The 18329-nt window shown below is 44.3% G+C and overlaps 1 protein-coding gene across 2 annotated transcripts in view; it reads left to right on the plus strand.

The window, feature by feature from the left end:
* Positions 1-210: 210 nt before the first annotated feature.
* Positions 211-18329, plus strand: part of LOC126533903 (glycogen phosphorylase-like) — a 60949-nt gene continuing 42830 nt past the window's right edge. The window contains exons 1-4 of one of the 2 annotated variants that reach the window (XM_072289305.1): positions 211-545; positions 12487-12588; positions 16192-16374; positions 17235-17366. In XM_072289305.1, the coding sequence (XP_072145406.1) occupies positions 303-545; positions 12487-12588; positions 16192-16374; positions 17235-17366 (660 nt within the window). In that variant the 5' untranslated portion in view covers positions 211-302. Of the gene's footprint in view, positions 546-12486; positions 12589-16191; positions 16375-16396; positions 16448-17234; positions 17367-18329 lie in introns of those variants that run through there. The other variant, XM_072289306.1, reaches the window with a different exon arrangement.

The raw sequence follows: 18329 nt of genomic DNA on the forward strand, positions 1-18329 counted from the left end.
ACAGTGCGCCTCCATGGGCCGGGGTGTCTCCTACGCTATCCTTTCTCCGTGCTAAAGAGCGACCAAGGTCGGAGCGGCTGCGATAGCCGACGCAATCCAAACAACACTCCGCGCCGCAGCCGTCGTCTGCGGCTGCGCGACCTTCGAGCCAATGCCTCCTTAAAGGAGAGGCCGGCGCTTGAGTCGCTCAGAAACAGCTGATCGCGCCAGTCACGTCGTACACTGCAGCGCTGTCGTAACCTGCCGTCGAGAAAAATTTGCAAACCGCAGCAGCGACTAGCAAGGCGAACAAAGCGAACCCAATGTCGGGCCCTACTACCGACTCGGAGCGGCGAAAGCAGATCAGCGTGCGAGGCATCGCTCAGGTCGAAAATGTTGCCAACGTGAAGAACGCCTTCAACCGGCACGTTCACTACACGCTGGTCAAAGACCGCAATGTGGCTACACCTAGGGACTACTACTTTTCCCTGGCCTACACCGTCAGGGACCAGCTGGTCGGCCGATGGATCCGCACGCAACAGAGCTACCACGATAAGGACCCCAAGGTGGGTAAACACGTACGCACCTCTGCACCGGCTGGCCCGCATTTTCAATTCGCACATTCCGTTGTTGTTTTTCAGACTATTCTTTGTCTTTGCTTCCCATTCCGGCTTTGCATTGTCGCGTGTTTTGCAAATCACCGGCGGAAACGAACTGCACAGAATTAATAATACCTCGTGCAGCTGTTAGCCAGCTAGCGCGCGATGCGGTGCAGCGCTGCATGAAAGAAAAGGATGCGGCCGCGGAGAACGGGTTTCGCTCGATATTTGTCGGCGCGGTCACGGCGCGGTGCAGGCATGTGGTGCAGGGCTCCCATGTATTCTTGCGCAAAGTAGTCGTCTGCAGACGAATGCGCCCATATACGCGTATGTGGCGCATTCTCTCTTTCCCATATTTTGTTCACATATATTGGAGTATGAATTGGTTAGCATTAGATGAAGGGAATAAATAAATAAATAAATAAATAAAAAGGATCGAGTAAACGAGTGTTATAGGTGCGTGTGTCGGTTGAATTGGTTGCCGCGATCACAACAAAAATTTGGAGGACGCTTACGATAGCGTTCAAAGACCCCTTACTGCTTTTCATGCTTCCCGGCAACTGCATGCTTATATATGTAACCGTAACGTGACACGGTGGCTGCGAACGGTGCACGAAGGCGAGCCTCTTGCGTGGGTCGATCTCCTGTTATTGTTTCTCACTTTTAATATTTCAATCTGAGCAGAGCTACCATAAAGGACATGCGCGGTTGGTGTACGGTTTTTTTTTTTTCATTACATTTTTGTGGGCTCCCGCTCTCAAAATTCCGAGGAATAACTTTGTAAAGAATGAAAGACAAGGCATGAGCAACTTTGGTGGTGAGAAGCGGTTGGGTATTCGTGGTTCAGAATTTGGTTCAAAATTCTTTTTGCCGATGGCAACGCCGTACGCCAACGCGGGACGCCAGATATTTTGCGACACAGGCTCCTTAACGCTTTCGCATTAAAGGGCCCTCCTTCAAAGAACTAATTACCAATCTTAAACAGGCCGTCGAAAACGCGACCAAAGAAATCGGCACAAAACTTGGAAGTCCCCAAAATGGACTCTCGGTTAGCGCATCTCCTGGAGGCTAAACACGCTCTTGGAGAGAGGTGGAAAATACAGAAATTAAATCGCCGACTACGAGCAAAACTAACGTCACTAAACAAGGAAATAGAGTGCTATTCCAAGCAACTGGCCCTGCAACAGTGGGACGAAACGTGCAACGAAACGGACGGTCGCATGAGAAGAGGTTGTAAGTGGAATCTGCTTAAAGGCCTCCTAAACGATAAACAGTCCCGGAATGCGCTAAATCTCGCCGTCGATAGGCTCATACATAAGCAGGTCACCTCGGGCCTCACAAACGATGTAATTGTCAACGACCTGGCGTGAACTTACCTACCCGTCAAGGAAGGAGATTCGCAAGGCATAAGCGCGAGAGCGGCTTACACGGGGCTGGACAGGCCAGAATTAGACGAACCTTTTACGATTTCAGAAATCAGAGACGTACTCTTCAACCTAAATGGAAGATCGGCCCCGGGGCCAGACGGGGTCACCAACAAGCTCCTCCGGAACCTGGACGACAAGGCCATCGAAATCCTAACGGCAGAGATAAACGAGGTGTGGAGCTCGGGGCAGGTCCTGTCGGAATGGCGCACCGCCAAGGTGGTGCTCATCCCCAAACCAGGGAAACCTCCGCACATAAATAACCTGCGGCCCATCTCTCTAACATCGTGCATTTGCAAAGTGGCAGAACATGCAATACACAATCGAATCGTCGAACACGTAGAAAACCACGAACTATTTAGGCATAATCTAATAGGTTTTAGAAAGGGACTCTCCACAAAGGACGCAATGCTCCTCCTGAAAAGATCTATATTCGATAACGAGACGCGGGACGTACGAGGTATCATTGCACTCGACCTCGCTAAGGCCTTTGACAAGGTGGCTCACGAACACATCTTGAACGAAATTTCCCATCTCAACCTAAGGCGGAAACTCTTTAATTTCACTCTCTCGTTCCTATCGGAAAGGAAAGCGTTCCTTCGACTGGGCACGATCTCGGGCGGTCCGTACGAACTGGGAAACTGCGGAACCCCTCAGGGCTCGGTCCTATCCCCGCTACTATTTAATATCGCCATGCATAAACTCTCTGAAAGGCTGGCCGCACTCCCAAAAATAGGCCACGCAATCTATGCAGACGATATCACAATCTGGTCCCCGGGGGGATCTCTGGCTGATCTAGAGCGATCTCTCCAGGCGGCCATAGATGTAACGGAAGAATTTGTTACATGCACAGGTCTCAAGTTGTCACCGACCAAATCCGAACTCCTCCTCTACAGACAGTCGAGGCAGGGCGTTAGGAACCTCGAGCCTCTGGAAACTCTGCCAGTCGAAATTACAACACGAGAAGGGCACAACACGAGAATTCCATGCAATAAACAGAAAAAGAAAAATGGCTGATTTAGCCCAGTGGTAAGACACTCAACTTCTGTATGTGGGATCGTAGGTTCGAAACTCACTATCGCCAAGGTATTTTTCCCTTTAATTTGTTGCTTTTTTACATTAATTTTTTTATACCAAGGCGAGAACGCAGGTGACAGCTTGCGCGGTCAGGGAATGCACGGTTAACTCAGGCTTCTGAGAGTGAGGGATACGTGGCGTAGCTATGATGCCCTCTCCCCTCACGCAACACTGGTGTGGCAGAAGGTGTTCCCTACACCATATTGTTCCCTTTCACCTGCTCTGCTCCATCGAGGAGCGCACGTGACACAGTTGCAGCCAATGAAAATTTAGGTACCGTTTTGCTGCTACAGACGCCGGCTTTTTCGCTTAAAAGGCCATTTGATGCTTTCTCTTCAAAAAGAAAAACTGGATGTCAAACAGGCGAAAGCTCACCTGCGCAGCTGTCCTCACTCGCTTCGGTGGCGTGTCTGGCGAATGGCGCATGCATCTGGCGCGTCTGGAATGTTATTGGCTTTGCGCTAGGGAAATGCAATAAAAATAAGCCATCAAGTATAAGCTCATTTATACGCAAGTTTTAGTTCTAGCGGGGAAAGAATAAAACATTGTCTGTTAATGTCATTTCACATTCTTTTTTTCCCAATGCTCGCGTCACCCGACGGCTGGTGTGAATACTAGCGTGACGTGTTTCCTGTTGCCAGTTTTCACCAAGTGTCTGCTCTTGGCCGTCTCCCATAATTCACCATACCCATAGTAGTGAAACCGCCTTCTTGTGCACCGTGTGCTACCGAGTTGGTTGGATCATGGTGGACAGCAAACCAAAACACGAATTGCATGTGCTGCGTTCGACCTCTGTCTGACTGACTGATGCATACTCCGGACAGGGCTTGCAAAGAGTTTGTTGGTTGCGTGACAGGCTAAACGATTTTCAGCGCACACTTGGTACACATGATGGGATGGGCATGGAAGTGTTTGACAGCGGACTTTGCGCAACGTGCACGTGATGCAAGCATTCGCATGACATGAGAACAACTGTTGTTTCTTCATGCAGTGATCACATGTGCAGCATCAACAAGTCAAATAAATGCTGTTTCGATTGTGGTGCAAGCCCGACAGATTGGGCCACAAGTTGCGTGAGGTTGGGTTTTCTGCCATTTCCCAATGTCCTGCTGGGAAGTCGACATGATACGTTTTGGTCGATCTGTGTATCTTTTGCGTTGAGTGTTTTGTGACAGCAGTCCTGACCCTGTCAGACAGCCATGTTATTTATGGTTGAACTTTCAGATGTTCTCAAAAACCCGTGCTACGTTGGCTATACTTTCTTAAGATGCGCTTCCCTAGGGGGAGCAATTGTTCATTTCTTAACTAGCGCTGTGTATACATGAGATCGATACTGTGTGAAAAAAGCTACTGCTGTTTGTATCTGTATAGAGCACCTTTGCTCAGCCAGACTTTTTAGTTAGTGTAGCATGCTTTAATCTATAGCAGTGTTTTAACATATCTTAAGAAATGAAAAATGAACATCCGTTTCTAATGCAAACATTGCAGAAGTAAACATTTAGTTTTTTCTGCGTGTGTGCATAAAGTTTTTACATTTATTTACATGTTTACCCCATGTAATGTGAGAAGCAAATGCGAAAGCTCCCGGAACATCTGTCTCGGCATCTCGTATCTTGGTGTCACCTAACATATTCTGGTGCTCCTTCAGATTTCGTCCCCCAAACAAATCTTGTATCGGGTAATTCCTCCATTGTTGATCGATTGATGCCTCCAGACAAACAAGGAAATGAACTGAGCTTCTTGTATATCCTAGCCCTTTGTGCCATGCGCCTTTATCCTGTTTGTGCTTATCCCGATTTTATGTGTCCCAAGGCTCCTTCTGTCGTGAAGCCAACTTCCTGCCTCCAAGGCATTTTAGCAACAAGGTTTTTATCTGGCCATAGCTGCGCTTGTCGCGCCAACATCGGGCCACTCCGAGCAATGCTGGGTTGGGCCATCTCTGGGAGCTTTCTGTAATTCTGGCGACCTGCCCACTTACGGCACTTGGCCACCACTGCCTGCTTCCAACCTTTCAATTACGCTGTTTGATTCGATTACAGCCTGTTTGGTGCAGCTGTGCCACTGTCGCATGGAGTTCAGACGAGGCACGCCATGTGGGTGCGAGGCGAGTGTATAGTTGGTTTTGCCACCAGCCCACACTTATCATGGTGCCTATTTGGGATGAGCTTGGCAGGAACGAGGAAGTTTTCTAGAGGCCGGTCTGATGAAGAAGCCGAGGCGAGGTCGGCCATGAGCAGAGGGTCAAAAGAAGAAGCGAATGAGCCTTAATGGGCTTTCGTTGAAAACGGAGGGGGCAAGGATGTCATCAAGGCCTCTCTTGGGCGTCAGTGAGGAGCTCTGTTATGGTAATGGCCATTAATATAGCTGCAGCAGTGGTTGGACATCACTCTCAGTGGATTCTTTCGTTGCTTTACGTAGAAAAAAAGTTGGGAGTGGAGACGTGGATACAAGAAGGAAACAGAAAACAGCGTTTGTTTTAGCCATCTTTCTCTTGTGTCTGTGTTTGCACACCTAACTTCTAACGTAATTCTTACCAATCAAGCTCAATTTTCTCTCATTCTAGGCTTTGCCTAATGCTTGCTCAATGAGCAAATTAGTTTAACAGGAATCTGCAAGAAGAAACAGGTTTCATGAAAAAGGAAAATTGTCATCTATCTGAATCTGGTGTGAACCTACAAAGGAAAGCCATGCAGGTATCTCAGAAAGCCTTGTAGTTTAAGGAAAATTTGTCCAGGCTGCGAACTGAGGACCAGCTTCTTCCAGGGGCATTTGCTCTGCCATGTGAGCTAACCAGAAGGCCGAATAAATCAACTTGTAGTGTACGAGCACTAAATGTAGCAAATCTGTTTGACAGAAATCCACAGGTTGAACAAAGTTCCTTGGAAGTTTTTTTGATGGATTACAATTATTCTCTTTGATCAGTGAGACTAACAACATCCTTTAACATATCGTGTCATCTCACATGCCCAAAATATTGCCTTGCAAAACTGTGTCCCTTCCTCCCTATTTCGTTATTTTTTTTTTCTTGGTACCAAGTTTACACAGTGCTACAAAAAATGCCAACCTCTGTAAAGCTGTCTAGAGCTCATCATCAACTGGTGCAGTGACGAAATTTAACTCATTATGAGTAGCTTTCAGCAGTAGGCCAGTTCTGTTCATTCTCTTGCCATTTTTTGAAAAAATACAGATAAGTGTGCACTTATTCGCAGAGTGTGTTACAGAATCGTTTCTGTTAAGTTTAAAACATCTAATGGCTTCAACAGAAATTACAACTCAGTATAGCCAGCATCAACTACTATGGCACGCATTTATGAAACATATCTGAATTCACTCAGTCCATTGCCCATAGTTGGCTTGGGATGTTTTTGTGCATATTCACCGAGATATCACCTGCTCTAGTTTTTTTGTGTGTACATATTCAGGCATGGGGGGCTCTAGCTCAGGTTGCTACAGTGCTAATGTAATGTTGCTTTTTATTGCATTAATAACTGTAGTCTGCCCCCAGCCCAGCAGCACGGCTCCCCAAATTAAAGAATGTGCATGAAGATTTTAAAGAAAACTAACCCACAAGTAGTAGAAGCGCCTTTAGTTTGCTTCTTGCATCAGTCATCTACTCCACTCCATCAATTATTTCTCGTATTGCTTTTTCCTATCGTATGTACTGCATAAATATGCCAAACTATTTTCAGCTCCTACGAGTATGGACAGCAGGAAATGGTGATAAAGAAGCATAAATTGGGCGATGTCAATGCTTGATTAAGTGGCAAATTTCATTTTTTAAATGAGCATTTAAGAGGGATTGCACAAGTCAGTTGTTCTCTTCAGGCGGGTCTCAGCCTAACCTATGCAGTATTTCTGTCAGCATTCTATCAGTGCATTTACCAGCGAAATGATTAGCCTACTTAACCATGCATCACATTGGGTTAACGGCAGTGTAAACAAGACTGAAGAAAACAAGATCATTTCACTTATTCTACCGTTCTTGAACACACATTTTTTCGAACGGAATAATTTATTAGTCCATTTTCCTGGTCCACTTTGAGCTTCTTTGTGTCTGTTTCCGGTCTGCTGGTTGTACTCATATAATCATGAACCAATAGGGTGTTATAGAAGGGAGTGGTAACAACAAATAGAAAAAAGAAAACACAAAGCAAATATTAGGTAACATATTCAAGCGCATTTTTAATGTCACTGGAGTTCGTAATAGATACAATGGAGATGGGCAAGTGGTGCGAGTCATCACAAGTTTGAGGAATTTCCAGGTGGAGGGGCTAATTACAGTTGGAAACCTGGCTGGGAAGACCATTTTCCAGCTGGAAATTCATAGCCCCTATTTGTGTGGGAACTAGTCTAGCTGCTAGTTCTATTTAACAGTCGGACATATGTGGAAGGAAATGGCTCTTCAAAATCTGAGTGCTGTATGAGTTCTTCGTTCTTGTTCTGTTTTTGATGTACCAAAGATAGCTTGTTTCTAGGTGACATTTTATAGCTGAAGGACACCGACAAAGAAGCCCTTTTGGAGGCTTAGAAAGGGCTGTGACAAACAGTCTACAAGTGCTTTCTTTCAAAGCCTTTCTTTTTATATCCTGTATGTGCTTGGTGACAGTATTCAAGAACCCAAACTGTAGCTGCTCTTTTGGCTGAGCTGGGAAAGGCAAGTAATGGCATAGGAACGATGCCAGGAAAATGACAGATGTGATTTATGAGTCCGTTGACTCGAGCATATGACCGGGGTAGTTGGAGAAGTATGGGAGAGGCCTTCGCACTGCAGTGGGCGTAACCAGGCTGATGATGATGATGATGATGATGACTCGAGCATGTACCCTTCACTTTCTGATCATAAGGCAGAAGGGTGTTTGGCTTGATCTCATGTTCACAAGACACAAAATTTTCTTTTGCACCATAGCTGCTATGGGCTTACTCCTGCCGCATGTACCACCGTCTATTGCAATAATCCCAAAATGCTTTGCGAGAAGTTTATAAAAAAATCAAGACAAACATTTGAAAGTACCCGGACTAGCTTCAAACTTCAGTCCCTATAGAGTTGGCAGTCAGAGGTTTTAGCTCTCAGCCACTCAAATGATGCCATAGCAAAGAAAAATGCTTCACCTGTAGAGTGCTGTTAAGCCACTAGATAATGTTAAGTAGCTACTATAACTGGCTGGTGTCATGCTCTGAAAATTACCTACAAACCACCACCAAGCTGAAAGAACTTAAATGAGGCCAGTGGTAGAATGCCAAAGGTAGGATAGGAAAGAGGAGCAAAAAATATGGTAGCTGTATCTCTCCACCTCACCACCAGGGAGCACCAGCTGCAAAAGGAATGAAGCTTTTTGCTTCTTCCTCTCGACAGAAGATTGCTGTGCACATCTGCGAATGTTCACTCCAATTGACACCGTACAAAACTTTACAAGACTTGCTGCACCTAATACTGCACCTCCACTGATGCTACAACAAAGAGAGTAATTCACCTGGAGAGGCTCTGATTGGCTGATGCCATATGATCTGCAGCTGATCTATAAATCAGCACCAAGGTGAAAGAATGTAAACAAACCCAGGAGTCAAATGCTAAAGGTTATGAAAGAGAAGGGAGAAGCTGTGCCTCCACTTTTTTCACCACCGGGGAGTACCAGTTTCACAGGCACGGATTGTTTACATAGAAGTAGGGATGTGACGGCTTGGAAAAAAAAAATTTTTTCCCGGGCATAAAAAGAAAAAAAAAAGAGTTCATTTTATCGAATAAAGTATAGTGCATTGAAGTAAATTGTGCAAACATTAAGTTAGCAGCACTTTGTAGCTATAAAGATTTAGGTGACATAATTCCATCCAGTTTGAGTAACATTAATAGGGTAGCATTGTGCTGCATTTCCATTGTTTGTTACTCAGAGAGGCAACCTCTACATCAATCACCTATTGCAGCACACAGGATTCAGCCTTTTACATCAAAAGGACAGTCCTAGTAATGAGCTAATTCATAATGATCCAGAAAAAAATGGCTTTGAAAGCTTCTCAGGCATCTTGCCTTGTCTGTCCATGGATGTTTGGGTGTTTATGCAGATCAGAATTAATTTTTGAAGGAATACTGAGAGAAAAGTTTTGTTTTATGTAACGACCAGATAAGGAGCAACACCGACTTCGTGAACAAGCAAAAAGAAGAGGGACAGGGCAGAAAAGAAAACGAAGTAGCAATCTGTACAATCACGAGAAGAAATCGTAAAGGGATTGGAAATACGATTTTCTTCAGTTTTGCCAAATTATTCTAGCTTACAAAGTGCATTAGTTGATTTTGCAGAAATTACCATGTTAAAATTGGCTGAAATTAAAAATCTAGGTGTTTACTCGAAAACATGTGACAACCACTGCTCGCTCTTGCCAAAGGTGTTAAATGCATTTAAGTGACGCCGGCCTGAAGATCAACATGAAGAAAAATTAATTCAAGAATTCTGTGGCGTTCTTGGGCAGATTTTTCGAGATGGACATACAAAGTACAGCTGACAAAACCATACCCGTTTGTGTGGACACAGGAATGCGAGAAAACATATTGGAAAATCGTCAGAATAATATAATCTGACCTAGTGCCCACTATTCCAGATTTCGCAAGGCCGTTTGAACTAAACACTGATGCATCACATTACAGGACAGGCATGGTGCTATACCAAAGGGATGAGTGCAAGCCCACCAAACGGCGACTTAAAGCCATTGGTTACTACTCGTCCACATTCAGCTAGGCAGAGATCAACCACCCGACTACTGAAAAAGAGGCCCTTGCTGTAGTCGTGGCACTTAGGCACTTCAAAACGTACCTTGGAGAAAGACACTTCAAATGATTTACTGACACTCAAGCCTTGGCCTATATACTAAGCTTTTCTGAAGTGAAAAGAAGACTGGCCAGGTGGGTCAGTGAAGTACAACAATTCATGTTTGGTGTTGCCCATGGGCCAGGAGGGAAGCTGCCTGACGCCGACGCGATGTCAAGGCTACTGATACCTCCGAATGCCGAGAGGTGTGTGAACCAACTTCTGAGGGACGGCATGGAAGATATGGCTTTCAAGAATGGCAGACTGCACATTCGTAATACAAGCTTTGTAAGAATCGTGCAGCTTTACCATTACTCCCCATATTCTGGTGACCACGATGGTTTCTGAAGGACGTAATGAAAAATAAAGCAAAGATTCTGCTGGTGCACAATGAAGCAGGATATATCCTAATATGTTGGAACTTGTTACCAATGCCAAATCGGCAAAGTCTTGTGGTAGCACAATGATTGTAACAAAGTATTCAAGCAAGCTTTTTGAAACTGTGCACCTTGATTTCGTGGAGCTCAGGAAAAGAGGGGAGGGAGTTAGAACTACACAAGCATTTCTTTTGGCCATCGATGAATGCACATGAATGGTTGCATGTAGGGCAGGAAAAGAAGATGCCAACAGCGTCATATTGTTACTCAGTCGTGAAATGTTCAGAAATGTCAAAGTGATTGTGGATGACAACGGCCCTGCTTTTAGAAGTGAGCACTTGAGACATTCGACTGAACAACGGAATACACAGCTTTGTTTTGCTGCACCTTATCATCCGGAAGACAATGGGTTGACCAAGGGAGTGATAAGAGGTATCAAGCTGTTTATCACACTCTATCCAGAATTCCGAGGTGGCTTGAAGTGTGCTCTTGAAGTGACTGCTAATCGCCATAAGCACTCTCATGCTTTGGGATGCAGTCCATGTTTTGCTTACCATGGGAAATTCAACGGGCTTCCAGCTGATCACCTCCTTGGCCTTACAAATGTGCTAATCCTTCAAGAGCGCAAGAAATCGGTAGAAGAGTACACGAGAAATATAAGGTTGCCATGAAGCACAGCTACGACCGTGCTCACTCCACAAAGGTACCTGACATCAAAGTTAGATTTTATTCTGGTTCGAAGAGGTTTGTAAGGCTCGAAAGCTCCTTTCACGAGTCCTTATATCGTGCTTAAGACAGCCAGCCAGCAAGCAGTCTTGAAATCAATTTGGTACAGTAGACCACAAAACGCAACCGAGATGGTAGCGGTTAGCAACATGGTGCCTTATCAATCCAGGAGGGTTGGCGTCAAGCGGATGCCGGTATAACAAAAAAAAATGGAGCAAGGCTGACTTCGTGAATGAGAAGACGAAATAGGGACAGGGCAGAGAAGAAGATGAAGTAGCAATCTCTACAACTGTTAAAGATGGCATGAATAAATGGAACATTACATTTTATTTGTTCACTGGACAGTTGCCAACCCAGTAATTATGCTATACAGTGTCGATTGCGGGAGATCACAGCAAGTAATTATGTTAATTAAGGTGATCATAAAAGCAGCACCATAATGGAAGAATATATTGATCAATACCAGCAGTGCACAGCTAGGCCACTATGGTGCTCATTCCTGAACAAAACATAGTTTTAGCTTGTCCATAGATCTATTGCCAATCACAGAATTAATAAGACATAAACCTGAGCCGCAACAATAATGATGCTATCCTGTGAAGGTTTTTGTTCAACCCAAGTGCATAAAAGTGTTATTGTAATTAAATGCTATCTGCTACTCAGCTTTTGATATAAAGGCAGCAGCAGCAGCATAACTGTTAAACTACAGTGGCTGTTTTCTTTTCATTGACAAGAATGGCATGAAGCGTAGACATGTTTCTGATGGTTTGTAGTTGAACAATGTGCCTAAAGATGGCACTACTAGCGCTGCTGCTGCAGTCCACATCTGCAGTGTATTGGTGTTCTGTAAAGTGCCATACTAAATCTCGCTTGTGAAGTCGGTGAAACACTGCATCATTCATGCTCAGATTTTGCACAGATGCAAAGTTTCACAATGTGTTCTGTTCAGTACTGCATATGATGCATTACTTTCTTGCTTAATCAACAATAGCTTGAAATATGCAAAGCCAGAGAAAAAGGATAAATTTTCTCTGCAATAGAGCAGTGGCAGACATCTGTTGCCTGTTTCTGCAAGACAGTGTGTATAATGTTTTTCCCTAAGAAAGGATGGATGGCACCACCATTCCTTTCATAGAGACTGCTTCTGCGGCCCTACGCTGTTGTAAATGGCATGTAGTTATTTATTTCGGAGGAAACGGACAAGTTTACTGCACTTAAACTTGGTATTAAACGAAATGCACCACAAAATGGTAATACCTCTATCCAAAACATAGAGTGAGAAGTTTATCGTGAAGTGCTAGCCAGCTGGGCACCCAGTTCAACTACGTAAAGAAAATTTGTTAGTCCACCATGACAAGGTTTTCAGGGTTTTCAGTTTCCTTGAGACATGCACATGCACACTCACGCACACACACACATCCCTGGTTGCCTTATTAGCTGTGCAGTGTGAGTGATGAACCTGCCGTGGTGTAATGCTAATGCATGGCTAATTTGGGCTTTTTTTCAGCGGGTGTACTACCTCTCTTTGGAGTACTACATGGGCCGTTCTCTCACCAACACCATGATGAACCTCGGCATCCAGAACGCCTGCGATGAGGCCCTCTATCAGGTGCGTAGAGAAACGATGACTCCACAGCTTTTCTCACGCTGGCTAAAAAGCAAAGAGTCTCCAGCTGTTCGACTTAGGTGCAGTCACTTTCCTTCAGTCCTGCTATGTTTCTTGGATTTCGAATGAATATGATTTACCTTTCATGTTTGTTTTGGGGTGAAAGTATACACCGCTTGTTTTCAAGGTGTGGCCACCGCTCTCATTGAAGGTCAACAACTAAAATTTGTAAAAAGCCTAATTTCTGATAATGCAGACACTAAAGTTTTCATGCAACATCTTCTAATATGAGCGGATGCATTGCAGATGTTTCAGAAAAGATGTCCTAAGGCGAAAGCTTTAGATCTCTATTTCAAGGTTGCTTTGTGAGATACAGAAAATTGGAGCACTCGTGCCACTGCTTGGGCGTTTGTCGTCATCTTCTTCCACATCGCTGCCATATAGATGCCGCTAAAGGCACAAGTAATTAATATAGAGTTAATCAAGGCACTCGAACCCACGACCTTTGCTGAGAATCAAACCGACAACATAGGTGTTAATTAGGGTGAAGTTGATTAAGGCCCAGTTAATTAATATAGAGATAATTAAGGTGCTCAAACTCACGACCTTTGGTGGAAGCCCAACCCATGACCTTTGGTGTTAATTAGGGTGACGTTGATTAAGGTATAGTTAATTAAGGTAGCTTTAATTATGCTACTTGCACCCATGACCTTTAGTGGAAGAAAACAAGTTATAAGAAGTAACAGTGCATTTGAATGAGAATGTTAATTTAATGGATGTCTCTTGAGTGTGGAGGCTTTTGCCTTTACCCTCTTTGGCATATGATAAACTGACCGTTGATTTTTAGCAGCATGACCACCATCATTAGTACCCATTAGTGCCTTCATTCACTTTAGCATAGTGTGATTTTGGTTCACTGATAAACAATTATCGAATCCTAAGTAAATGCTGTTATGTAATTTTCGACATCGCGGGAAGTTAGTGCAGGAACTTCAAGTTGGAATCTGTCAGTTTTTAGTTAGTTCTTTTCTTTTTCTGCCTTACCGGACCTCTTTTCATTATAAAAATGGCCTTTATGCCAATGTTAAATTGTAATTTAGCAATTAAAATTAATATTGTTGAGTGTGCGTACAACTGTCTTGCTGCTTTACGATACCGTGATCTTACGCTGTGCACGGCAGTCGCATTTTGATGGGGGCGAAATGCAAGAACACCCGTGTACTTAGATTTAGATGCATGTTAAGAATCCCCAGGTGGTACAAATTTCCGGAGTCCCCCACTACGGCGTGCCTCATAATCAGAAAGTGATTTTGGCATGTACAACTCCATAATAAATTTTTTTTTAACTTGCGCTGCATCCACAGCGCAATGCGCCTCACACCTCCAATGTTGGTTCTTGTTGACCTCAGGATTAGAAGGACAGGAGTGCCTCTCCTACAAACTGATAACGGGCAGTTTGACCTTCGTGTGCTCTCAAGGCATAAACGGACCCTTTCTCTAGCATGCTCCAAGCCCAGAGCAGGGCACACTTAAAGCTGCATTGATAACATTCAGTGATAAGCTTTCCGGAAAGATGCATGAGAATGTGTTGTGTGCCACTCCACATGCGAAGCAGTGTCAAGACTGATGACCTCTGCTGCGCGGAGACAGCAGTTAACGTAATCACAATCCCCAGTCTGTTTGCAGAGTTGGCAGGGTCGGGCACTCATAAACATTGAACCAGGTTTGAGTTGGTAAACGAGCTTCTAAACCAGCGAGACTTTCTCGAGGAAAGCCTCGTATAGATAAGAAACGAGTGTCAGCAGTCAAGGTAGCTGTTGAGTGTGTACCTCTTGTCGGGCAGGGTTGTAACTGGGTGCATACAATGGGGAGCCTCTTCCAGGCACGACCTTGTGCTTGTGTGCTCAAGGCTTTATAGATAAGCAAGGCTAAAAGGTGGACATTCTCGAGCCCACATAGGAATTGCACATATTTTTGTTTGAATTATCCCCATTTTAAGGAAACACAATGTTTAATGCAAGAACACTCATGTACTTAAATTTAGGCAAACATTAACCACCCCCCTTTCTACGGCACCCGTCATTGCTCACTGCATAGTTTCAGAACAGTAAATGGCATAATTTTTGTCAGTCATGAACACAAAACCAAGTCATTGGCATGATATTCTAGTTGGCGCCCAACATTGTATTAGTCCAAGCATGATAACTGAGCATATTTGAACTATCCCCACCTCATGAATGTCCTTTCATCAGCTGTTAATGACTGAATTACCTTACTTCTGGGCAGCCAAAAAGTTTGAATTAAATTGAAATAGCGGATATATTTGAGTTGAGCAGTGTCCAAATTCATCATAAAGGCAGTATGCCAACAAAAATCAGGAGATTTTGTTTAATTAACCAGCATTTTAAATTGGCTGAGCTTGAATTCTCGCAAGTTTACCATGTGTACAATTCCACGAAATTACATAGTCATCCAAGAATGCTGTCTCTAATTAATGAAGGAAATTAGCAAAATAAAGCGTTCATTTTGGTGCTTCCACCGCAGTCTAGAGTAGTGCGTTTCTGCATTGGCTGCGGCATCAGTGGTAGGAATGTAATAGACAAATTAATTCACTGTCGGAGAGACCAGCTGTACACTAGAGCATCTATCATTACCCATGTGTTCGATTTGAGACCTTAAGTTCAATTGGTAATTATAGGTCTCAGACTTAAATTCTGAGTTCTTGCGTCCAAGAACAGTGACCCGATTATAAGACGCTGTAGTGAGAGAAGCCATCACGGCCGGAATCAAACCCACGACCTCGAGCTCAGTAGTGCAACGCCGTAGCCAATAAGCTACCCCCGCGGGTATTATTTGGGTCCTGGTATTGTGAGTAATTATAGGCTCTAGTGTGCAGTTGTCTTTACTTTGCATGTAACTTCAGAAACGTGCACAGACTAAAATGTTGTAAGATTTTCATTTCACCGATTACTGCTCTCCTTGTATAGTTAGCTGTGTTCGTCATACTTTTGTATGCTGTATTTTTTGTTATGTAACTGTTTCGGAAGGTTAGAGGGTCTCTAGAGATGTGTAGCTTGTTTGGCTGCGAAAACGATGAACCAAGTGGATGCACAGTCAATGCTACGCTCAAACGCCTTGTTGGCCGAGCAAGAGCAGCATTCTGCCATCTGCTGCTGTCATGAGCATTGTGCCCACGCACGCTGTAATTCCACTAGCGTTCCTGCTGAGCTGCTATGTGCATGCTCCGATCTGAGCAGTAAACGTCAGGCCAATGTAATTTAATGTTTCACTGATACATCGATGGTTTCCCATTTGTCTGAGCTCATGCATCGTTGAGGCACGATGCCTGCAATGGCAGTGCTCATCATGCCAATGTTGTGACTTGAGAGACACCTGGTAGCCACTAGCGTGCTGTTCCTTTTGGCCAGCATGTGTTGCCTTGCATGCTGAATTGCATATAGTTAGAACGCTGCCCGGGCAGTTCAAGTGCCACGCTAAACTTCGCTATCACTGTCAATGCTTCGCCTTTTAGGCAAAACCGCCAACACTTTTTCGCACACACTTGTATTGACCATAACTTTGGGCCTTCTCTGTTGGCCTGCGCAGATGGGTCTCGACATTGAGGAACTGGAGGAACTCGAACAGGATGCCGGGCTGGGCAATGGCGGCCTTGGTCGGCTGGCGGCCTGCTTCCTCGATTCCATGGCCACACTAGGCCTGGCAGCCTACGGATATGGCATCCGCTATGAGTACGGTATCTTCACCCAGGAGATCACCAACGGCGAGCAGGTGGATGGCCTTGGTGATCACAGTTACGCGAGCTTGAATGCTACGCTGGCAGTATAAAATCCTGGAGCACTTGGTATGTGTTTCTAACAGTGCATGTACCTATGCACAGATAGTGCCTGCCAGTTGTCAAAAGTGAGAACCGCAAAATTGCTCAAAAGACGTAGATGAAAGGATGAAAGACACATAAATGTGCTGACTAGCAACTTCACTTTTTTTTGTTTACACATGCGTATGTACAGAGTGACGAAGACTAGATGTACAGAAGACGAAATAACTAAATGATTTCCTCTTTATTGCTTTCACCACACAGGTGCACATATGAAAATTACTCAAGGTAGTAAATTATATGAGTAATCATGAAAATTAGACTAACTTCCTAGCCAAAAGAGACCAACAATTGACTGCAATGAAAGACTTGAAGTGCATCATTCAAGGCGCTTGTAACCATTTCCAGAAATGAAAAGTAGGTGCCACTAAATTTTGCAGAATAATGATTTCAGGCCGATTTCACACAGAAAAGCAAAACAGAAGTGCCGAAGAGCACAATTGTCATGTCCTTATTAGATGCCCATAAATGATGTTCTGCTTGCGCCTCACCGTCAGGCGAACATGAAGCAAGCGAGGTAGTGGCGAGATACCTATATCTGCACAACAGATAGCTATGTTTTCCTATCTCTTCTCATATTTTTCATATTTCATATCTCTAGTCTCTACAGCATTATCTGCCATGTGTGAAATTGGAGTATAGTTGGAAGTTGATGTTTGTTTGTCCCCTTGGTTGTATTTTCTGCCCCAAATACATATACACTTATTTCATTGTAGTCATTGCTGTTGTGTGTGACCTGGTTCCCGTGTTACAGACTGAAGTTCCAGACGACTGGCTTCGCTTTGGCAACCCGTGGGAGAAGGCTCGCCCAGAGTACATGATTCCTGTCAACTTTTACGGCCGTGTGGAGAAGACCGACAAGGGCTTCAAATGGGTCGACACACAGGTCAGTGGCTGAACATTCTGCATCTAGTCCTGCAGGGGCCTCGGTTGACTCTGTCACTCACATTTGACACAAGTTGCTTTAAAAAGACACTGTAGAGGTTAAGTTGGCTAAGCAAATGCCGGCTTGGGAAATAACAGTTTTGGCATACTAGAAACATTAGCCTTACCATGAGTAATATACCATTTTTGGTAAGTCGCTACCCGTCCTTCTTATTTTGCATCTTGTCTTGTTTGCCAAGCTTCCTTTGATGGTAAGGGCACGCTCGCACTGAGAAATTCGGTGTCTAGAGCGTGACGGAATCAATTCGGCGCTGATTGGCTTCAGGCAGATTTCTGCCACTGCTGCTGCCAGAATCTATCGCCACACACCAATCAACATGCGAGATTGTAGAGCAAGCAGAACCCACCATCAACACTGTCATCCTCTCTCCTTCGGCAAATGCCTTCTCTGCTCTTGATCAGTAACCGAATATGTGCATGCCAGGTGTCCCAGAATTGTTTCTTCTTCTTCAGGGTTTATCTTTGCTATTGACTTGAGAAAAAAAAAGCGCACCAACTTAACACGCGTGGTAGTAGCGTGGGGCGTGTAAGCTGGCGCCCACTCAGTAGATGGTGCTGGCAGTAAAATGTCAGGCGTTCTTGTTTTTTTTTTTTCGCGGTATCTGAAGAGCACCAATGACACAGTGGTCAAGCATTATGAATGACTCGGCATTTCGGCAGCAGGAAATTTCTGGTCGCTGTAGACACTGAAGAGTGGCGGCTTTGCTATTGTACAAGCATAACTTGCTAACACAGATCAACCCATCACTGTTGAGCCTTGTTATAATCGAGTTGCATCTTACACGAAAATACTTTCGTTTTATGCTATAGTCGTAAACATAAATTTGTTATGCCCTGATGTTGACGAGAAAAATTGGTATCTACTTCGTTAAATCCCATAACTTTCTATATCTGTATATTGTAT

Source organism: Dermacentor andersoni, chromosome 7 (assembly GCF_023375885.2).
Source record: "Dermacentor andersoni chromosome 7, qqDerAnde1_hic_scaffold, whole genome shotgun sequence".
NCBI lineage: Eukaryota > Metazoa > Arthropoda > Arachnida > Ixodida > Ixodidae > Dermacentor > Dermacentor andersoni.